This window comes from Hipposideros armiger, unplaced genomic scaffold, assembly GCF_001890085.2.
Source record: "Hipposideros armiger isolate ML-2016 unplaced genomic scaffold, ASM189008v1 scaffold_157, whole genome shotgun sequence".
NCBI lineage: Eukaryota > Metazoa > Chordata > Mammalia > Chiroptera > Hipposideridae > Hipposideros > Hipposideros armiger.
Window position 1 is genome coordinate 3,388,826 of NW_017731507.1, and position 22,772 is coordinate 3,411,597.

General features: G+C 47.0%; 1 protein-coding gene across 1 annotated transcript in view; it reads left to right on the plus strand.

Moving 5' to 3' along the window:
* KCNQ3 (potassium voltage-gated channel subfamily Q member 3) overlaps positions 1-22,772 on the plus strand; it is a 150,211-nt gene that overhangs the window by 117,344 nt on the left and 10,095 nt on the right. The window contains exons 6-12 of the mRNA XM_019651276.1: positions 1,251-1,345; positions 5,944-5,970; positions 14,495-14,697; positions 15,433-15,535; positions 17,723-17,854; positions 20,522-20,620; positions 22,138-22,222. Coding sequence (XP_019506821.1) covers positions 1,251-1,345; positions 5,944-5,970; positions 14,495-14,697; positions 15,433-15,535; positions 17,723-17,854; positions 20,522-20,620; positions 22,138-22,222 — 744 coding nt within the window. The remainder of the gene's footprint in view (positions 1-1,250; positions 1,346-5,943; positions 5,971-14,494; positions 14,698-15,432; positions 15,536-17,722; positions 17,855-20,521; positions 20,621-22,137; positions 22,223-22,772) is intronic.

Consider the following 22,772-nt stretch of genomic DNA (forward strand, 5'->3'; position numbering starts at 1 on the left):
GTGTGTGTGTGCATGTGCATGCGTGCGTGCATGTGCGTGCATGCATGTGCGTGTATGTGTGTGCACGCATGGTCATGCCCATGAACTGGGATGGGAGCCAGGACCATGCTTACTTGTGGGTGGCGTGGGTGTTTCTGTGGTCATCTATATGGCCTGTCTTTGGGTACTGCAAGGGGCAGTCCTATCACTCTCCCATCCAGGTTCTAAGCCAATCGACAAATAGACGCAGAACTCAGACAGGGACTGACTCCTCTGCTGTTTTTCTAATTATGTTGGAGTGGAGAGTTTGGGTTGATGCTAGGCTTCTCCATCTACTTCCCACCCCAGTCTTGACATTGGGACTCCGTGAGGGGGCGTCAACCTGGAGTCCAGACGCTTAGCCATTCGGCTACCAGGAGATGTGGCCCCTCACACCTGCCTAGGCCAGGGGCCCACAAGCCAAGAGAGGAAGAGATGTCATCTGTGTGCAGAATACTGAAGGGTCTGCCCACTTGTCCTGCCCAGTAGATAATCACACACCAGCTGGGTGGCTGCCAACTCTACCACTCCCCCTGCCATGGGTCGGGGTTGGGGACCGTAGGGAGAGGTGGTAAGACCAGCAGAAGTGTTCCCTCCTACCCTTCAGAGGGACTTCCTGCTTCATGGTTTTATGGGCCTCTGGGAGCACAGAGATTAGGAAAGTAAAGTTTTCTGGCTATAGCTACATGGGACTGAATGTCTGCACGACCACCCACTCGTGAACTTGTGTCCAGTTGTCGTGAGTGTCTCTGTGGGTCTGATTCTGGACAGTATGGGATGATATCCTACATACTCTAGTTTTTAGGGCATTCCCAATCTCAGAGTCTGCCCCAAGATCTCCTAACCCCCAAACCATCACAACATCCTAGCAGTTGTACTATATCAGAATCAAAACCTCATCTCTGGGCTGTCTCTTGGGCCCAGAAGTGGCATAGAAACATGTCTTCCTATCTATTCGCAACATCTCAGGGAACCTGCAGCAAATGTCACCCTTGGCCCTCTCTCCGTCCACACCCCCACCCCACCCCACCCCACCAATTTCAGCTCCGACATGACGAGATCAGGGAAGTCTTTCTTCCCAAAGGTGCTACAAAAGACCAAGAATCCTGGCTTCAATGCACATTCAAACTCGTAGGCGTCAAAGGCTTAAACAATGTTCTAACGTTGTGGGATTCTGTGTGAAAGTTTTGGGCGACACCAGCTCATTCCTGCCCCCATTTTCTTCCCCTCAGGCTGCCTGGAGGTATTATGCTACCAACCCCAGCAGGATTGACCTTGTGGCAACTTGGAGGTTCTATGAATCAGTTGTCTCTTTTCCATTCTTCAGGCAAGTGGTGACCCCTCTGGAATGCTCAGGGCGTGGGTGACCGTCCACCCCCGTGGGTCTGTACGGGTGCCTGTGGCCTTCACGACTTCCTGGAGGTCATCCTTCAAGGCAGTGGGTCCCCGTCTGAACTGCACGTTAGAATCACCTGGGAGCTTAAAAAATCCCAGTGCCCAGGCCACACCCCGGGCTGATGAAATCAGAATCCCAGAGATGGGGCCCAGGCATCAGTATTTTTTAAAGTCCCCCAAATGACCCCAGGGTACTACCATGGGTTACCAGCTAGACAATGTAGAGTAGCAGATAAGGGGCAGCCCCCTCAATGTTTGAGCAAGATCAGTGGCTGAGGAAGTGGGAAGCAGACCACTTTGGATGCTAGGAACAGGCCGGCAGGCAAAGGCAGCAAGGAGAGGCGTCCTCCAGGGACTCTGTGATGTTGTTTTGTGTTCTCAGAGAGGGGAGATGAAATGAAAACGCTCAGGAAAAGAAAAACAAAAACTTTCCAGGGCCAGCACCTATGAAAGGGAGAGAGAAATTAGTATTTATTAGATGTCCAATATGTTCCAGGTATTCAAGTTCAGATTTTCTTTAATCCTCACGGGCACCCTGCAGAATAAGTCAGAGGTTCTCAAACGTCCAGGCACATTAAAATCGGTGGGTGGGTGTGCAGAGACAGATGGCGTTGGAGTGGGAAAAGCCTCTTGCACAGGCGCCCAGCGTGCTTCCAACACAGCAGCCATGGTGTGCACGGGGGACCGGCTGCGTGGCCACCATCACCTGGCGCCTCTCACGAGTGGACCAGGGCTCAGAGCTGTGGGACACCTTGGCCAATGTCAGCCACATACGCAGGCCCCCAAGCTTTCGGTCCTTTCACTGCTGGGGCTGCCGAAACAGGCTGCTCCTTTCCAGGTTTTCCTTACTGCCGTCCAGAGCTCAGATTTTTAAGCGTGTGCATACAACGCTGGACTGCTTACAGTCCTGAGCTGGGAGGAACAGCAGGGGGACCCTCAGCTTCACACCTGGAGCTGGGGGCTGCTCTGCCGTGTGTTTCTGCCGCGTGTCTTTGGTTTCATGGACCGTAGTATGACCCAGTCCTAGACTGGTGACTCCCTCCATCCCCATCCCCATCCCCTCCCCTCATTATGGGACCTGAGACCCATCTCTGAACTTGGCCTCAATTACCCCACCATCCCCATCACCAGATTGTGGTAAAGATGAAAGAAAGTCCAAGAGATCTGGGTTTTACTCACTCATTTCCCTGCATAAAACCTATCCGGGGGTGATCATGACAAAGCGCATAAGAGCCAAACCCTGACCGTGACCTACATGGCCTGAAAGCTGAGGCCCGTGCTGACCGCTGCCACCTCCCCTCCTACCTATGTGTTGTCACTCTCCGGGGTTCTGGTCGCATGAGCCTCTTTCGATTCAGGGCACTCCGTGCACTAATATTTTTGAGCCCCTTGTCTGTGCTCAGCACTGGGCCAGACCATGGGAGGTCACAGGTGACTTGTGAAGGCATCTAACTTGGGTCCTCAAGGCAAAGAGAAGCCATGTGACCACAGAACGATGTGATCAGGTCTGTGTCTCAGGAAGATGACAGGAAGGCGTGTGGAGGATGGATTGGGCAGGCTCACGGTGCTAGGCAAGGAGATTAGCTAGCAAAGGATAAGAGGACGTGAGGGCTTGGACCAAGGTAAAATCAGTAAGAAGCAGGAGGAGAGAGAGGAACTGAAAGGGGATAAGCAAAGAGGGAAAAAAACCTCAGGGAGTGAGGACTTGTGGAAGGGCTCAGGAGCTGAGAAGAAGCAAGGCTTCAGTAAACGATGAAGTATGGTTTACTGCCTGGGTCTTACTCGTCATTAGCCTCCCTCGCTCAGAAGATGACCTCTGTGGTTCCGATTGATTGTAGAATTCTGTCCTTGCTATCACTGTTTCGGGTTTTGGATAGAATCAGTCTTCATTTGGGTAGCAAGGTTCTCCTGGGACTGGGCAGGTGGCTTGCCCTTCAGAGAACAGCGTGACCTTGAACTCAGAAGCAAGAATGTGCAACTATGTTGAACGCAGAACCAAGACGATTTCTGTTTGCTGTGCATCCCAAGGTCTTGGCAACAGGCCCACTCTGTGGGTTTGATTTATTATAAACAAGCTATTGTCCTAGCTGTCAGGGGCTTGGAGGAATATACTGTGCTGCAGACAGCTGCTGGACATGACAATGGCTTTGAAACTTAAGAGAGAACATTTCTTTCTTGCTTACTCCTTTTCAAGGACAAAAGTGCAAAGTCACTAGAGAAATGTACTTAGCAACTGTTCTGAAACAAAGCAAGCCCTTGGGAAAAGACAGTCCCTAAATTCCAGCCCCCTCCATATATTTAATAGCAAAGAAATATTAATAGTTGATAATACACTGGAGTGACCTCACCTGCCTCCTAAGTGTTTTAGTTTTTCATTTATGCTCTTTTAAAAAAATAATTTTATTGAGATATGTTTCACATAAGAGGATTTCACATACCACAGAAGTTACTTTTTTAAAGTGGACAATTTAGTGGGGTGTTTTTTAGATTTTTTTAGTATGTTCACATATACACTTAGCAGCTACTCTTGGCCCCTGCAGCCACTAATCTGTTTTCTGTCTCTATTCTGCCTATTCTGGACATTTCATATAAAAATATAATCACATAATATGTGGCCTTTTGTATGTGGTTTATTTCACTGAGCATAATGTTTTCAAGTTTCACCCGTGTGGTCCTGTGTGTCAGATCTTTATCCCTTTTTTATGACTGACTGATGGTCTACCTCGTATGCCCCATTTTGTTTATTTATCAGCTACTGATGGACACTTGGGTTGTTTCCGCTTTTTGGCTGTTGTGCTGCCATGAGCATTTGGGTACCTGTTGTGGACATATGTTTTCAGTGCTCATGGGTATATACCTAGGAGTCGAGTTGGCAACTCAGTTGAGAACCTGCCAGCCTGTTTTCCATGGTGACTGCACCATTTTACATTCCTCCCAAAGGTTTTGAAGGGTGAAGCTGTGTAACCCGTCCCTAGGGGTGGAGCCATTTCAAAGCTTCCAGCTCAGGGTTGTCCTCTGTTCATTTGCAAGCATCTATGTGTTCAGGGCTGGCAGTGATGGGTGATGACGGTGTTCCCTGTTTATTTGTCCTTTCTTATGGCTTAAATTTATAAATTCGTTTTTGAATTGCATAGAACTCAGTGTCAAGTCCAAAGTCAATTTTGTGTGAGAAGAAACGGAGGTCCCCAGGAGTGCAGGAACTTGCTCAGGGCCACACATCATGTTGGGCAAAGCTGAGACCAAACCCCGGTTTTCTGATCTGCTGGCCAGTGTAGACTGTGTCGACGTGGTTCAATTACATGGCAGGTGTCTTAGAAGGTACTGGCAGATCCTGGGGCCGATCAATGGGCCATCCCTATATGCAAGCAAAGATGAGAGCAGACATCGCTTCCATTGACAGAAGAGCGTGCACATCGATTGGTTCCCTAAAAGTGGTTGTGGAATGGTGGACAGCTGTGCTGTCCAGCGGTCACCACTAGCCACATGTGGCTACTGAACATCTGACTGTTACTAGTGCAACTGAGGAGCTGAATTTTTCATTGCATTTCATTTTAAGAGCCGTATGTGACTAGTGGTTATCATATTGGACAGCACAGCTCTGGAATCATTCGCTATTGGAGCTAAAATAGAGATGGGGAGACTTGGGCCCAAGAAGTAGAAGTTACTTGACCAAACTGTCCTAGTTAGTTCCTTGGGTAACCAGGTCTTGTTCCTTGTATGACCAGGGTCAAGACTATTGAGTGCTTAGAAATGGAGAATGGGGACCACATGTAGTCACCTTCCCCTATGGGCGAGCAACATCGGATCTGCTTTCATACGTGCTGTTTCATTTCATCTTTAGAATGTCCTGGAAGACACACAGAATGGATGACTCCATTTTCCATAACCCCAATTGTATAGTGCGGGCTCAGGAGCTAGGGGTTGAATCTGACCCTGCCGCTTCCTAGCAGTGAGACCTTGAGCAATGTCCTTAACCTCTCCGTGCCTTGGTTTTCTCATCAGGATAATGGGGATGACGATACTTACTTCATAGGGTTGTTATGAAGATTAAATGAGTTGATCCATAAAAAGCACTTAAAATAGTATCTGCCTATTAAGTATTGCTCATTAGTATTTGCGATGATGATGGTGGTGGTGGGGGTGACAGGGTGACGGGGTGTGTGGCTGCTAAATTATGAAATTCTTGGTTCCCTGGTCTGTCCCTACTGCTAAACAAATCCCCTGAGCCCAGCACGAGGCCTGGGGCACAATAGGTGCTCAGCAAATGTTTCCTGGATGAGTCAATGAATGAATGGCTGAGAAGAACCTTGAGAGCTCAGCGGCAAACCGTCACCCCAGCGGAGGCCTGGGGTCTGGCTGGAGTCACCCATCTCATTCTGTGGTCCCCCTCCATACTCACCATCTTGTCCAAGAGCTCCACTCTGCTCCTTTATCTTCATCAAAGGGAAGTTTGGGGGGCAAATGTTGGGGAGAGGGGAAGCTGTTGCGTATAATTTATACTTTGTTTTTTTCTCCCTCATCTCCTTACAGGAAAGAACAGCTGGAGGCAGCATCCAGGTATGTTTCTGATTATGAATTCCCTTCCTTTCACCACTGTGTTGGGACACAGGGTCCAGGTCTGTAAGGTATAAAGCCCCGAGGTGGCCATGCTGCTCACAGATAGAGTTTTGGGACCACCATATCCCTCTGTCATCTTCTTGTTAATTTATTCAAGGATACCTTAATAGTGATAAAAGCAGCAGTCACTTATGAGTTTCTCCTCGGGGCTGGATTCTGTGCCTGGAGTCCCGCGTATGTTATCTCCTTTGGTCCTCACAACCACAGTATAAGATAGGCCCTCCACATCCTCATTTGTGGATAAAGGAGATTGAGGCTCAGAGAGGTTGAGTTATTTCCCCTGGGTCACACAGCTACTGAGGTGGCAAGACCATAATGCAAACTCAGACCTGAATATTAAGACCATATTACTTCCATTATATATCATTTCATTTGCTTCTTGGGCTCACAGATGGTTCTTCCAAAAGTGAATCAAGACTGTAATTCACAATCCCCACAACGATAGAGGTTTCCCCCAGGCCACCGTGCTCGCTACAGGCTGCTGCAGAGGCAGGTTGAGCCTCTGGGTTATGAGCACTTCTCTACCCCTCCCTTCTCTCTCCCTGTTGAGAAGATACCACATACCAGGGAGACTGTGGACCCGGCTCGAGATTGTAGAGAAAGACCATCTCTTGCAAATGTCAGCTTAAGCTATATTTAGAAGCATAAATATATCATACCTATATAATATATATTTATTCTATTATTGTGGGCCTGCCACTTGGGAGGTCTTGCAATCAGTCTCCTAGACATTATGCTCAACTGCTGTTCTTGTAGAGCTGACAGAATTGGGGCAGAGTTGGGGACAGGAACCTGGACCACCTTGTAATGGAACCATTTGAGGACAGTGGCCTTTGGGAAGTGGGTCAAGCCTTCTTGAATGGGGTCCATGGTGCCCTGTCCCCTCCATAACCCCACCTTGAAGAAACAATTACAGACCACGCCAGTTAACTCCTGTGCAGAAATGCCACAAGCCTTTCTGCCTCCTTTGTGCGTGGTTTCCAATGGACCGAGCGTTTCTTTCCTGGACCCAGTTTGGACTGTAGGGGGTGTTTGGTGAGATTGTAGAGGAGGGCTGGATGATTGACAAGGACAGTGTCGTTTGCTACAGAACCTACAGCAGCTCATAGCTCACAGAGGCAGAGCAGGGAGACGCCTCAGAGAGTCTTTTCTAGCTACTTTTACAGACACTGAGTCTCCTCCTCCAAGAGTTCAAGCTCACCCCAGGTTACAGAGCCCATGAGCTGCAGGGGTTACAAGATCCAGGTCTCAGGACTCCCAAAGGGGTGCTTGCTCCCCTCCTTCTCTCGCGACCAACAAGGTTTTTAATCATGCAGGAATTAATACTGCAAGTGAGCTACTAAATCTACCTGTACAGCCTTTTCTATGTAGACATGAACAGCATTCAGCCATATTGGAACCTACATGCAAAATCTCATTATGCACTGGATTAGGCACTTCCAATTTCATTAGAACCCAGGTAGATGCATGTTAAGGCTTACTGAAATAGTGAGTGGATGGATGGATGGATGGATGGATGGATAAACTCTTTATTCTACAAGTGTCATAAACCCAACTTACGCAATTTGGACTAGGAGGGAAATGTAATGACCCAATAGTCACTCAACAGAGGGGAACCTCTGAGAACAAGGCATGGCTCTGAGCTCCGTAGTTCACAGTCCCGACCGCTATACCGGTCCTCGTGGTTGCTGGGAACAGTTACTAATCAGCTGTTTTGTTTTCCTCTACCCTTCCTTGGCTCACGTGGCTGGAATCCCTGCCGTGAGAGGGAGGTGGTGGAGGCAGGGAAGTGAAGGAGCATTTGGTCAGACGCTGTAATTCACACTCTGCCTTCTCCCTGTGACATCAGCCACATGAAATCCGTCTCACAGGGTGATGGATGATGTTGGCAGTAAATCGTCCATGCCATAAAATCAATGACTGTTAACAGCATGCAGGAATTCAAAGCTCAATTAAGCCAATCCCCTAATTTTACTGATGAGAAAATTGTTACCCAGAGCAAAATAAGAGCCTTGGACACAATGCCATTGTTATTCATATTTTCTCCTGCCATCCAGACCCTGCAACACTGGTGCCAGGCTGCAGAGTAACTGAGATGTGGAGATGAGATTTGGACCAATTTTGTTTAACCTCAGAGGGCTCTCCGACATGTCCTGAGGGCTTAGTTTCAATTTTCCTTTGGGAAAATGGCGGAGTGCTTATTATTGATAGCACTGCTTTCCCTCTGATTTTTGAACCCGTTGACAATAGATGTAGGAGTTTCAGAGAAGGATCAAAATACAGGCTACATTTGGTGGGTAAAGCAGAATTGGCTGTGGGGGCAACAGTGAGCTTCATAATACTCCCCACTAAGATGTGCTTGGGACCAGCACATGGACAGAGCACACACTAGCCCTGCCAGCCACGTGGGGTCATGACCTGTCTGACCCCAGGGGCCACTGATAGCCAGAGAGTGACCATATGTGACCTTGCATATATAATTGACCTCTAATATGGAGGCCCATCCAATCAAGAAAATGAGCCAATAGCTCATATCCTGCAGCACCGTATCCCAGTCAGATAATTCACCTCTTCCCTTGGGGAGAGAGAAGCTAGTAAAGGGCTAGAGGTTTCTTCTTAATTCTTCTAAGAGGGCAAAAATTCCGTTTTTATGACTTTGCAACCCTGTGAAAAAGGCTGGTCCTCCTACGCTCCATGTGGCCTGCTCTAACCAGGAGCACATCACTCCTTAGCACACAGAATGCATCACAGACCTGACTTGGTTCCATCAGTCCGAAAACAGGACCCATGCACCCACCTATTGGGTTTTCCTCTCACCTATTGGGTTTTCTCCCTTCCAACATCCTTATGACGTCACAGCTACACGGACAGCTCCTCCCTACTACCCCCATCTCATTCTGCACCTGGATGGGGGCAGAGGGTGGGGGGACTACGACAAGAGTTGCATTTGAAAGGACCACTCCTTGGTCTCTCTTTGTACTTTGTTCATATGAGCAGTTTCATGAGCATTGAATGTGCAAAAGCAGACCTGGAGCTGAATTTGAAAGTAAGGACAAAAGAGAGTTTTAACAGAACTGGGAGTGAGAACAGTCTAGATTGGGGCAGGCAAGGACTCCACCCTTGGAGGGAGTGTATAAGGAAGGGAGGTTCAGAATCCAGCAGAATGGCGTAGACACTGAGAAAAACCCCAGAGGAGGGGAGATCTAAATTGTTTTTTATTCAGTTTTGTAATTTTGGAGGGTGGGGGGGGGAGCATTTGCATCCTCTGCCTGGAGAGCTCTCACCCCTTTTCTTGGAATCCTGGCTTCTCACCCCTCAGGCCTCATCTTCCACGTCTGCATCACCTTCATTTTGATCGTGGACGATTGAAACTGGCTTGCTCATTGGTTTTCCCATCCCCCTAGAGGCCTTCCCTGGCCATGCTACCTAAATTGACCTGCTATCCACTGTTACTGTACTTCTTTTGTTTTCCGGTCAGATGTCTAGCGCTATCTGCATCTGTGTGCTTACAGCGTGCCTTTTGGACCTTTGGAAACCATGTCTGTTTTAGTTGCCGCTGTGTACTCAGCAAGTGTCCAGGAGCCCAGCATTTATAAGGTGTTGAACACGTTTTTGTTTCATAAATAAATAATATTAGTTGTAATTTTACAGGTGGAAAAAACCTGAACCAGAAAGTATTAGTGACTTACCCAAGTTGAAATATTAGCTACAGAGCAGAGATTTGAACCCAGTTCTCTTACTCCAAAGTCCACGCTCTTCCCAAGTGGAGCACTCCCTTTCTCATCTGAGGTTTTGGGTGCATTTTAGCAATCAGAAGATCACACATCGTATCCCTTTTTTCATTCAACATCATCATAACGCTTTCAGTGCTTGTTATGTGCCCGGCGCTGTGTCAGATGCTGGATGATTGAACAAAGCACAGTTTCCGGACCAATCGCTTACTTTTTAGCTTCTCAGTCTCAGCTCTATTGTCACTTTGGGTAGCATAATTCTTTGTTGTGGGGAGCTGCCCCATGTGCATTGTAGGACGTTTAGCAGCATTCTGGTGTCTACCCACTGGATGCCATTAGCACTCCCCAAGTTATGTCAATCAGCTATGACTCCAGACATTGCCAGATATCTGTCCACTGGGGTAGGGATCAGAATGATCCCCGGTGAGTGAGAGAGCCCCTAATAAGTCACAGATTTCATTATGGTGGCCGAGTGCCATGATTGAGAAAAGCCTAAACGAAGCACAGTGGACAGGTATCTAATTGGACCAAGAGTGGACGTGAGCCTCAGGGCTGATGCTTGGACCAAGTTTCAGACAATTAAGTCAGAGTCATTTAGATAAAAGAAGGGATGAAGGCTTTCCCAGGTACAGGTGACAGTATGTGCAAAGGCTGAGGAATGTGGAAGTTGGGAAACTGCATGGAGTTTAAGTTTAACATGGCTGCAGTTTCCTAAGGCAGGAGCCCAGGGTAAGGTCTGCTTATGCCAAGAAAGAACAAACTTTGATTTTACTTTTCTGTCCCCAGTCCATCTATTTCTGGCTTTTCCAATTCATGTTTGAAAATTGCCTGCACTTAGTTATTCAGGGACCCCAGTTTTTCAAGGAAGTCTGGTATCAGCTGCAAGTAGGGTTTATTTATCTTGTTAGACCTGCAGCACCCTCCAAGCACAAGGTCTGAATTATGCACCAGAAATCCATACAGAGAAGGGCAGAGATGGGTTTTGAGTTTCAGGGGTGCACTTGGCCTTGCATTTGATTATCCTTTGGGGTCTTGGATTTCAGGCAACACAATTAAGAAGTAAGCTGATCACCACTTTCCTGGAGGAAGAATTCCATAAGCCTCTTAGGTGCAATGGCCGTGAGGAATTCAGAGCTGAGGTTTCTGATTTGCATCTGGCACGTCTAGGTCCCTAATGCTGGCAGAGCCCATCTCTTATAAACCATCTTCTGTGACCAATGAGATATTAAGTGAACATAGCCAAAGCCATTCGGACTGTTAGCGGTCGAAATGAGCCATTTAAATGCCAAACAAGCAAAGCCTAAATCCAGCCCAGAGCCCAGAGAGTCCCCCCATTATCTTTCTAATAGTCAGCAGTTAAGCTGAGATTTCAAGTCAGGACCAAGTGGCTGCCATTATATTTGTCGTGCTTAGTTTATCTGGAATTAAGCTCCTCGTATACTTATCTCCTGCCAAGGTCAAGTTCAGTGACAATGGTGAGTGTTTGAGACGAGCATTAAGAAGTAGTGTAAAATAGCATAATGTTGACTGCAACTGTAACTGAAAAAAAATTTAATTATAAAGGTACTGTAAAATAATGCATAAATCCCAAGAACTCATTTCAGTTCATTTGAGAAAAAAAAAAAAAGTGCCCTGTGGCCCAGGAAATTGTATCCATGTTTTTCACACGTCATTAGCCTTCTGTGAGAAGAGAATTATTTACTGAGATAATGATGACAGCTGGCATTTATTGAAGGCTTCTCTCGTCCCAGACAGTGGCCGTGCGTTCCCTCATTGAACCCTTAACCATGGTCACGAGGGCCGGTTGTCGTCATTGTGCATGAGAGGAAGCTGGTGGCCAGACACAATGAGTCCCATGTCCTATGGCCCGTCTTTCTCCGGATGTTTCCACCTGGGCTAGGGTTGCCCCCAAACCCATGACTTTTGCCGCTACCGTGAACAAGTGGGATGTGCTGAGCAGGGCGTGTGCTGGGCTCAAAGATAACCAGGCAGAGTGTTTGCTTTGCTGGGGCTGCGTGATCCAGTGAGGTGGGCAGGCATGGAAACGCATGTCTCCACTCAGTGTGTTAAACACTGTGACAGAAAAACACAGGTGTCTTTGGAGCAGAAGGGGAGTTTTAAAGGGTAGATGGGAATGAGGCCAGCTGAGAAGGCCAGAAAGGGCATGGCGAGATGGAGGACAGCGCATGCAGGAGGACACTTGGGGACGGGCAAGGTTCTTGGTGTGGCTAGAAGGACAAATCCGCAAGTCACGTAGGCAGGGCCCAAGAAGAAGGGGGCCTGAAAAGCGGCTGGTCTAAAGTCCCCCTTTTACGTAGCTCATAGATAGGAAAGTCTTCTGTGTGTGTTCCGTCAGTTTCCTGCTTTGTCCAATATTTTTAGCCCTTCCTGCCTTGTCTAGTATTTTTAGCCCACAGACCCTGATATATTCTCTGTCTTAGTCATTTATCTAGTACTGGTGAGGAAAGCGGTTCTGAAAATTGTGACTTCAGGTCAGGGAAAATGGAGCGATCTATTTGGAGTTTCTCTGAATGTACCCTGGGCAGGCTATTAATATAGCAGTTCTGGGGGAGAGAGAACAGTCCGGAGGAGTCAGGAAGGACAATTGTTCAGCCATATGTTCACTTATTTATTTGTTACCAAATACACCTTAGTGTCTTCTCATTGCCAGGCTGAAGGCAAGAAACATGGCCGATATTATCGAGCGTAGTGCTCCCCAAACCTCTAGGAAGCAGGTATTGTTAGACTCATGGAACCCAGGAGAACCTGGTGCTCAAAGGGCATAGGGCACCTGCTCGGGGGAGGGGGTGTCCCAGCCTCCAGCACCTGTGACCTCCTCACCACACCACACCACACCGCAGACGTCAGCTGCTTTAGGCACCAAGCACGCTGCTGTCATCACCAGGCACACTCTTTAGAAATTCTAAATTATCTCAGTTCGATGCAGGGCTGACTCAAAAGCCCATATACATTTGCTCATGCATTTATTCCACAAGTTCATGGTGCACCTACCGAGTGTCAAGCCCTGTGTAGGGTGATGGAGAGAAAGCCACTGACGTGACTATATTGTATATGCAAAAACACGTAGTGTGGCTTCTCTCTGGTCTATACCACACAAAAAGGACGTCATTCCTCTTGTCCCACTAGGGTGAGGGGCGGAGGCTGAGAACTAGAGGGAAGAGATTAATATTTATAGGGCACCTACTATGTGCCAGCTATGCCAAATCCTTGACCAACACCATCTCCTAGCAACCAGGAGAAGCGAGGAATGCTTCTCCCTATTTTAAAGATGAGGTAGCTGAGACTCAGAAAGGTCACAGATGTGCCCCAAGTCACCCAGATGGTGAGGGGTACAGCTGGATGTAAAACTGCCCCTGGTTTTTGTCTCAGGGTGACTTTATGTTGGACTTATTAACTGTTTTTTGTGCCAAGAACACTTTTGGTGGTTTGATGAAGTCCGAGGACCCTTTCTCAGAATAACAATTTTAAATCCACAAAAAAAAACAGTTACAAAAGAAACTGAATACAGTTGACCCTTGAACAACATGGGGGTCAGGGGCACCCCGGGGCACTCAAAAATCCCCATTTAGCTTTTGTCTCCCCCCAAATTTAACTGCAAGTTGTCCCTCAGTATTCTCGGGGGATTAGTTTCAGGACTCCCTCGGATACCAAAATCCATAGATGCTCAAAATGGCAAAGATTGGTGCATGCAGTTGCCCCCCACAACCTCTGAGGACTCCCCACCACGAATCCAAAATATTTTTTTTTGATTCGCAGTTGGTTGAATCTGGAGTTGCAAAACCTGGGGAAACAGAGAGCCAACTGCATATTTATTGAAAAAAACCCCACCTATCAGTAGACCCACATAGTTGAAACCCATGTTGTTCACAGGCCAACACTGTATTGAAACATAATCATCAAAACATGTAAGCATTTGAGAGGCGGTCATGTATGTGCTTCTCTGTGACGAATCTAATGACAGGACCTCATGGCAGGTTGAACATTACCATAATTTTGAAGCAGGGACCAGCATCGCAATACCTGGAGAGAGGAGGACATAAAATGACCTGTGATTTCCATTGTGGAAAGCCACACGATATGACTCGGGCATTCAGGATATTCCTGGGGCTTATTACCTACATTCCTGATAGAAAGACATGCTACATTTCAGTTAGAGGTTGGTAAATTAAAGGGGTCATGTTTTTCCCAGTCAGGCTCATGGACGCCCCCTCAATTCTACAGGTTAAGGGGAGGTGTCTGTGGACACCAGGGTAGGATACCTGCTTTGTGTAATTTATGTCATTCAATTCTGCTCAAGGAACATTTGATCAGTCTTTTTCGGGGTGTAAGTCGCTATCTGGGCATCATGGGCTGGTGCAAAGGAAGTTACTGATACCAAAGAGATGGGCGCGGGAAGGAACAAAGCTTTGCTGCATGCTACTACGAGCGAGGCATTTTACATCCTGTATCTCATTTAAGCTCCTCTTAAGTGTAAGAGGAAACTGCAGTCCAAAGAAGTTAAGAAACGTCCCCAGGGTGTCATAGCTAGTAAATTGTTGAGCTAGGATCAGAAGCAAGCCCTCCCTGCCCATCCAAGCACCTACATCAGACTTAGCATTGAGGGCACTCCCATCCCATTCACGGAGAATGTGTGAGTCTTTATGGAGAGGGACGGGGAATTACAAAAGCCTGCACTCAAGGAGGAAAATTGTTCACTTTTGCTTATTTTGTAGCCAAAAGCTGGGTCTCTTGGATCGGGTTCGCCTTTCTAATCCTCGCGGTAGCAATACTAAAGGAAAGCTATTTACCCCTCTGAATGTAGATGCCATAGAAGAAAGTCCTTCTAAAGAACCAAAGCCTGTTGTCTTAAACAATAAAGAGCGCTTTCGCACCGCCTTCCGCATGAAAGCCTACGCTTTCTGGCAGAGTTCTGAAGGTAAGGCCTTTCTTCTCCCTCAACCTGAGTCCCCCACTTCCACCTCTCCCAAACCCTCTAACTTCGTTCCCTACCTCCCTTCCCCATTGAAGACCTCTCCGCAAAGTAGCCCGTTCCCTACCCTCCCTGAACCAACTTCTCGTTCATCCTGTCCAGGTCCCCGGGGCTTCTGTGATATATCCCCATCCAGTTAGCTGTTCTCCTGGGCCGTAATCAGCACATTTGTCTGTGCAGATGCCTCAGAGACCTTTGGGACATAGCCCCACAGTTCCTAAGGGTGGCCATGATAAATGCATTATCATGGAGGTGAACTTGAAGGATGGAGAGGGGCCAGGTGAGCTGGGGTCAAGCAGGGCTCAAAGAGTGACCCCTGCCCTCCCACCAAGGCCACAAGCATAGAGTAAGACCTGAACTCAGATCTATCTGATACCCACATGTGTGTCCTTTGCTGCCCTTAGAGGGCCACTCGGGAACCCTGGAACTCATGTCACTTCCCTCCTAGCCTTCTCCCCCAATTAGCAGTCCTGAACGGCAGGCACCTCTGCCTCAGACACCTGGGTAATAGAACGGGAGTGCTAAGAAAGGCCGAATGACGTCCCAGCTGGAGAACACGCCGTGGCTTCTGGAAGTGGAAGAAACTCCCTGGAAGCTGAGCTTGGATAGCTATGACTAAACGAGGTCCTGAGCCTTTCCAAGTGCTGTGGCCTGCCACTGACACGCGTGTCTCCCTCCCAGATGCCGGGACAGGCGACCCCATGGCGGAAGACAGGGGCTATGGGAATGACTTCCTCATTGAAGACATGATCCCCACCCTGAAGGCCGCCATCCGAGCCGTCAGGTAAGGCCCCCCTGCTGTGAGCTCCCCAGAGCCCAGCTCAACTCCACAGGACATGGCTGTGAAAAGTGCTCTTGGCTTTGGGAAGGTGGATGGGAAGCCCTGAGTCAGGTCCAGGGGGATGCTGCCTGAAGAAAAAGATGAGTCCCAGATTCGCAAGTCATGATGGGTGACACTTGCTCTCCTGGGTATAAAAATGCTCCCACGGGGCCGGCCGAGTGGCTCAGTTGGTTAAGAGCTCACTCAAGAGTTTGAGCTCTGAGCAACAGCGGTTCTATGTCCGGCCCAAGCTGAGCTGCCGCTGAGCTGCCAACAGGTGGCAGGATGGCTCAAAAAAAAAAAAAAAAAAATGTTCCCACAGGCTCCTGACAGTATTTGCAACTGCCATGCTCCTGTCTGGCTTTGGCCACCATTTCTTTTAAAGGATAGTGGGACAGGGGGTATACTGACATGAATTTTTCTTCCTTTATAAATAGCTTTTCCTCTGTTTTCATCCATCTAATTCATTTTTAACAAGATAATGATAGGATTGTGTGTGTGTGTGTGTGTGTGTGTGTGTGTGTGTCTATATCAGATGAGATTATAATCTACCCTGGCTATTTCTGTCTTGCTTTAGAATTCTGTAAGAAAATAAAGATTTGCTACTGTAATACTTCAAACAAACTTTGATCAGGATATGGGCTTATAAGCCCACCACAATGGTGGCAGTGAATTCTAGAAAATAAGTTGGATTCTCCAAGAACTGCTCATGGTGTTTTAAGCAAGGTTCCCAGTCCAATAGATCAGGGAAGCACAAGATTGTTATGATATGTGGACCTCAGCAAAGCCATGACCTAGTTTCTCATGACACCATCATGCACAGTGTAACAGAGCTACAGCTGGATAAAGCACACCAAGCTGCATTCATAACTGGTTGAATGATCTTATTCAAAGGAAACCCACAGATAAATCTGTGTCACCCTGGAAGGAGGTCTCTGCTGGGATGCTTCATGGTCTGGCTGCTGCCCTGTCCTTTTCAGCATTTTCACTGATGCCTTAGTTCAGGGGTGGGCAACTTTTTCCGTGAAGAGCCAGATAGTAAATATTTTAGGCTTTCTGCTCCATAGGTCTCTCTGTTGCAGATCTTCAAACTCTGATTTTGTAGCACAGTAGACAGTACATAAATGAAGGGCTGTGGCTGTGTTCCAACCTAAATTTACTCTGTAAAACAGGCCAGACCTGGCCTTCGAGCCGTCGTTTGCTGACACCTACCTTAGATGGAGTTACGCAAAGGGCAGACTTGTAAAATGACATGAAGCTAGAAACGGATGGCAAGTCAATTGGATGGTTGACTCAATATACCCAAACAGCGTTTAGAGATTGGAGCCGTGGGTTATGACAAACAAAATGAACTTTGAATGCACAATAAAAAAAAAAAGACCTATGCAAGTGTGAGATGGGAAGGCCTGAGATAGGCAGTGTTTCCCATCGCTGACCAGTGATTCGGGGTTTTAACGCATGCCGTGCTCAGTGGGAGTTGACCTCAGGATGGGGTTTTCAAGGAGCATTAGTCATCTGGGGTGACTTGATTGGTTCCCGGAAAATGGGGGTGAGGGTTTGGCATCTGTGATTCTGAGTGTCCCACTTTACTAAGAATCTGAGAAAACTCAAGGAACAGAAGCTAGTTTCTCATTTCTAGGAGCTCACACGCCAAAGATTTGGAGGCTATTCAGGAATAGCTGTCCTCATATAGACACAATGATTAAGAGCATGAGCTGTGTCAGCAGCATACAGTCCCGGGGTTTGAAGAAAGTTCTGACTTTATTAGCAAATGGCCCGGGGAGGATGCTGAACCTCTCTGGGCCCCAGTTCCATCATCTAAGAGTGGAGCTATGTATTACAATAGTAGATTGTTCATAAAATACTTAGCTCAATGTCTGTAATGAATACTCAGTCAATGTTAGCTCTTATTTTACTATGATTTTATTATTATTTAAATGATCGAAAGGAGGTAGTCATGAGGCAGAGGTGCTAACCAGCCTATCCTGTGTGGTTTGGAGGGCTAGAACCGGGACCAAGAGTTGGAAATTCTCCCCATCATCAAGTCCTTTTCTCCTTGGTTTTTACCTCTTCCCACCCCTGAGTTTGCTAGTTTCCCATTATAGCTTCCTTCACTCTCTACTCATGACCCACCAATACTTCACCTTTCAGAATTCTGCAATTCCGTCTCTATAAAAAAAAATTCAAGGAGACTTTGAGGCCTTATGACGTGAAGGATGTGATTGAGCAGTATTCCGCAGGACATCTCGACATGCTTTCCAGGATAAAGTACCTTCAGACGAGGTAAGACAGTCACATCTTGAAGGACTACGCTCTCCTCACCGCTAAGGAATCAAAGCCAGTTGAACCTTAGAGCTGAAGGTGAAAGGCATTCAGAAATAATCCACAATGCAAGGGAGAAATTTTAAGAACCAATACATTCATCAGACATGCTGGATGTCGAGGCCAACCGGCTCCAGATCAGACAGGCTGGGAGAAAGCTCTGTGACATTGACATGGCAAAGGTCAACACCCTGATCAGGCCTCATGGCGGGAAGGCAGATGGCCGACTGGCCGCTGGCTATGATCCTTTGGAGGTTGCCAACAAAATTGGAATCATCTAAACTGAGTCCAGCTGGCTAATTCTAAATATAAATTTTTCACCATATTAAAAAAAATGTGCATCGGATGTTATTTACAATAACAAAAATATGGACACAGCATCAATGTCCAACTGATAACTGCCACCATTTTTGTTGACCACCTGGGTGCTCTACCTGTATGTGTCTACTCCATGATAACCCTGTAAGGTGTGCCTTATAGGAGCCATTTTCCCGATGAGGAAACCAAAACTCAGAGGCCAAAGGACTTACCCCAAGTTACCCAGCGAGGTGGTGGCAGAGCTAGACGTCAAACAGGTCCCACTGGTCACAAGGTTCCTGTTCTAACAACCTACACCTCCTCAGCTATAAAGTGGGATCAAGAAAAGAATGGTACCTGCTCTCATTAAAAAGTTATGTATACATCAAATGACATTTACAAAATGTATATCATGAGATAAAAAAATTGTATGACCTGTGACTATATCCATAATATGATTGCTAATAATACACTCAGATATATAGTATATACAGACATATACATGTACGTACATATATATATATATATATACTTCTGTGTATGTGTGTATATATATATAATTAAAATTATATATACCGTATTTCCCCATGTATAAGACACACCCTTTTTTGAAAAATTTGGGGTCTAAAAACTGGGTGCGTCTTATACAGTGGTTGTAGATTTTTTTTACTTGCATTTCCTGCTTTTCTCATGCTTGTTTTTGTGCTCATACAATCGCTGTATAAGACGCACCCAGTTTTTAGACCCCAAATTTTTCGAGAAAGGGTGCATCTTATACATGGGGAAATACGGTATATTCTGCCTAGATCTTGTGATGACATTAACTAATATATATGTACAATATGACCACAGAAACAGACGCACATGCGTGTGCTCAGAAATACCACAACACACACACCCTCTCCCATATAGGGGTCCCAGAGCAATGGAGTAGGACTGGCCCCCAAACAATTACAGCAGCTATACTGAGATGATGAGTCCATGTCTGACTTTTTTTGTTAAATTTATTGAATCTTTAATGAATTGTAATACCTTTTTCAAAAGAAAAACCATGTAGAAAATAAAATATGCTGTCAGGAGTCACAGAACTGGTGTCAGGAAACCAAAGTCCTGTTTGAAGCTCATACTCTGACCTGTGTGAAATTTCAAATGGACGTGAGTCGGGCGTCTCCGGACCTCGGTCTCCTCATCTGAATATTTCCCCACTGGGGTGTCCTGCAAAGCTCCTAGGACCAGCACCCTCGATGAGTTGGAAGTTATTGATGCTGTTGGGTTAGAGGCATGCTTATTTGTGACCTTGCTTTTTCTGTAACTGGAATATCGACTGCGGCTGCCTAGCATAGGGGCAGGCACACCATCATGCTCAGTGCCTCCTTAACAGATGGATGTGTGAACGAGTTTAACGTGTTGTTATTTATGCAAATACGGCTCTCTGAGAGATGGAGGGAGCGTGCTGTCCAGGGCATACCCAGCTCCAAAATATTGGCCCATCTGAATGTAGAGGGAACCTTTACACTGTTGTTGTTTTTGAGATTCAGCTGGCAAATGTGTTTCCATGACTCATGGCTGAAGGCTGAGTGCTGGGATGATGATGGCATGTCCCCAACTACACTCATATTAGAGTGGGCCCGAGACAAAGGAGGGGTGACCTGGTACATGATGGTGTCGGTGGAGGAGCAGCGGCTTTGCCGAGACCCAGGGATCCATGGCCGCTTCTGGGTGCCTGGTCCTACCTGGGCCTGTGGTGAGTCCTCCAGGCTGCCTCCACACCCCGTCCCTGCCCCAGCCCTGCAGCTCCATGGGGACATTTGTCACCTGTTGTGCTCAGAGCTGCAGGGATGGGGAGCTGGGGCCTTATGCAGAAAAGGAAGCGGGGTATGGGAGCTAGTGTCAGATCTAACGAAGCCTCCGATGGCCACAGCAGCACAGAGCCTAGGGTTTAGCAGGGTTTCACTGCCTAACTAGATGTTTCGGGGAGGAATATGAGAGCTGGATAACCAGATAGGCTTGCAGCACAGGTGACATTTCCTATAGGAAATAAGGAGACTCGACCCTCGCCGGCCTCAGGGGCCTGGCTGCCTCTTTCTCCTCTGGGATGGGGAGATGTCCTCGGTACCACCAGACTGAAGAAAAAAGATACTGTATTGAGATTATAAATTCTCTTTCTCTCTGTCCCTCCCTCTTTTCCTCTCTCTGTCTCTGTTTTCCCTTCTCTTATATATTCCAAACCCATTCCTGACTAACGAGGGAAGAGAATACATGTTTTTCCTCTCTGCACAGGTAAAGCTCTTTGTGATTTAATCCCCCCCTTTGTGGTGTGTTCTCTTCCAGAATAGATATGATTTTCACCCCTGGACCACCGTCTACTCCAAAACATAAGAAGTCTCAGAAAGGGGCAGCGTTCACCTACCCGTCCCAGCAATCTCCCAGGTGGGGGCCTGTGGACATCGGCTGACAGGCTCAGTGTGGTTCCGTTATGGTTGGGTGAGGTCGCCAGTCCCCTAAATGAAATGGAGAGAAAGAGTTTGAAGCCTGTTCTGGTGTGTGACCATTTGAGTGGTTTCTGTGCAAAAGACTTACTGCCCCCTCTACCCAGACCATGTGGGTGACACACTTTTTGTGGTTAGTGAAAATGAAAATAATGATTTCCTTTTTATAAAATAAGTGAAGGTTTATGAGCTGTATGGGAACGGAAAGAATACTTCAGGTCAGCGGACGCAAGGCCTTCCTGGGCAGCTGTTTTGGCTTTATCGTGCATAGTCACCATGATTGACTGATTCTTCTCCCAGAATAAAACTGGAGAAGGGAATCAGATGTCAGGGCCCCCAAACATGGTAACAGGTAGAACTCTGTCCCTTGTCCCTGAGCACAGCAGCTCTGCTCTCCCCTCCCCCCTCCCAGCAAAATGTGGGGAAATGTTCCTTTTATAGGTCCTGATGCACAAGGAGCAGCTCTTTAGAAAGTGCACTGCCTGAATTTATACTTATTCATTCCCAAATGCCTTCAAGGCTGATAACATAAATGAGGAAAGGGAATCAGGCGGGAGAAATGTTGTGCACCTTCTAACAATCAGGCTCCTTATTACAAAGAAAACAAGGGTAGAAACAAGATGCTAAAGGCATTTAATCAACCTTCAGCATCACTCCTGGCACTGGGACAGGGAGTGGTGGACTGTGGGGCCCTAGAAGGCACGTGCCCCTCCAAAGGAGGTCCGTTCTTCTCTGGCTGATTTTAGGAATGAAGACCCTATTTCCAGATGGTCTAATTTTTCAAGAAAAGCTGAAGGTCCAGATTTTATATGAAATCCCCATTTTTTTAGATGGTGTCATTGTTTTTTAAACCCTGTGCAGGATAAGGAAAACACTGCTGGCTGGACTTAACACATGGGCCACCAGTGTTTTGACATCTGCTTTGATTCAAGACTGCTCACCCCTTCCCACCTCACCTCCCACAGACAGACCGGGGCGGTCTTAGCAGAAGCCAGCAGGACTTAGCAGAGAAAATCAAGTACCTAGGACGTGGCTGATGTTCATGGTTTGGAGCACTAGCTGGGCTCTCCTGACAGTGCCTTTCTGCACAGACGGTCATAGTATTGAAACTAACGGGAATTTAGGTCGATGTCACCTGTGTGCATAGGTAAAGAGCAAAGGTCCGCACACACCTCAGCCCCATTCTCACCAGCTTACCTTTCGCATCATTTTCTAGATTCAGCATCTGTTTTCCACTATTAACAAAATGGAGCAGAGGAACTACTGATACTGTATAGAATTTCAGAGATTAGGCAGCCTCTTCCCCACACCCCACCCTGCACATGCAACCAATAGCCTGGGACTGAAGCCTGACTATGAGAAGGATGGCTCCTGGGACCTTGGCCCGCTGAGCTGAAGCGACCTTGCAAAGCAGAAATAGACAACAACAATCTTACAGAACTGTTGGCTCTTTCCTAGGAATGAACCGTATGTCGCCAGAGCATCCACATCAGAAACTGAAGACCAAAGCATGATGGGGAAGTTTGTGAAAGTCGAAAGACAGGTAAGTCTTTCCTTTCCCTCACCCACAAACAAGTATATACAATTTATTTTCAAATGTAATTTTTCCCCCCATAGGGCGATATGGAGTGATCTACCATTCCAAAAAGGATGTGGAAATTAAAATCCCCGATTTAGCATTCCCTGGCTGGGTGATCATATGTAGGTTAATGACTTGGCCTGAGCCTCAGTGTCCTTATCTGTAAAGTGGGAGATTTTAATACCCCATAAGGTTGCTGTGACAATCAAATGAGTTGATACATGTAAATTACCTAGTATAGGATCTGGCATACAGGAAGCACTCAAAAAATGGTAGCTACTATTTTCATGTGCTCCATGGTATCACCCCAAGAAATGTTAGTTCCATTCCCATCATTTCCTGTGTCCTTATCCCTCCTTCTGTCCAAGCCCAGGCCAGTGTGTGGCCAGTGTGAAGAGGCCTGAAGGCTATTCATTCACAGTGAATGGTTGCTCACCTCTCATGTCCACGGTATATAAAGCTTACCCTTTAGCCTGATTTGCCGAACATTATAGTAGATAAATAGCACTGTCAG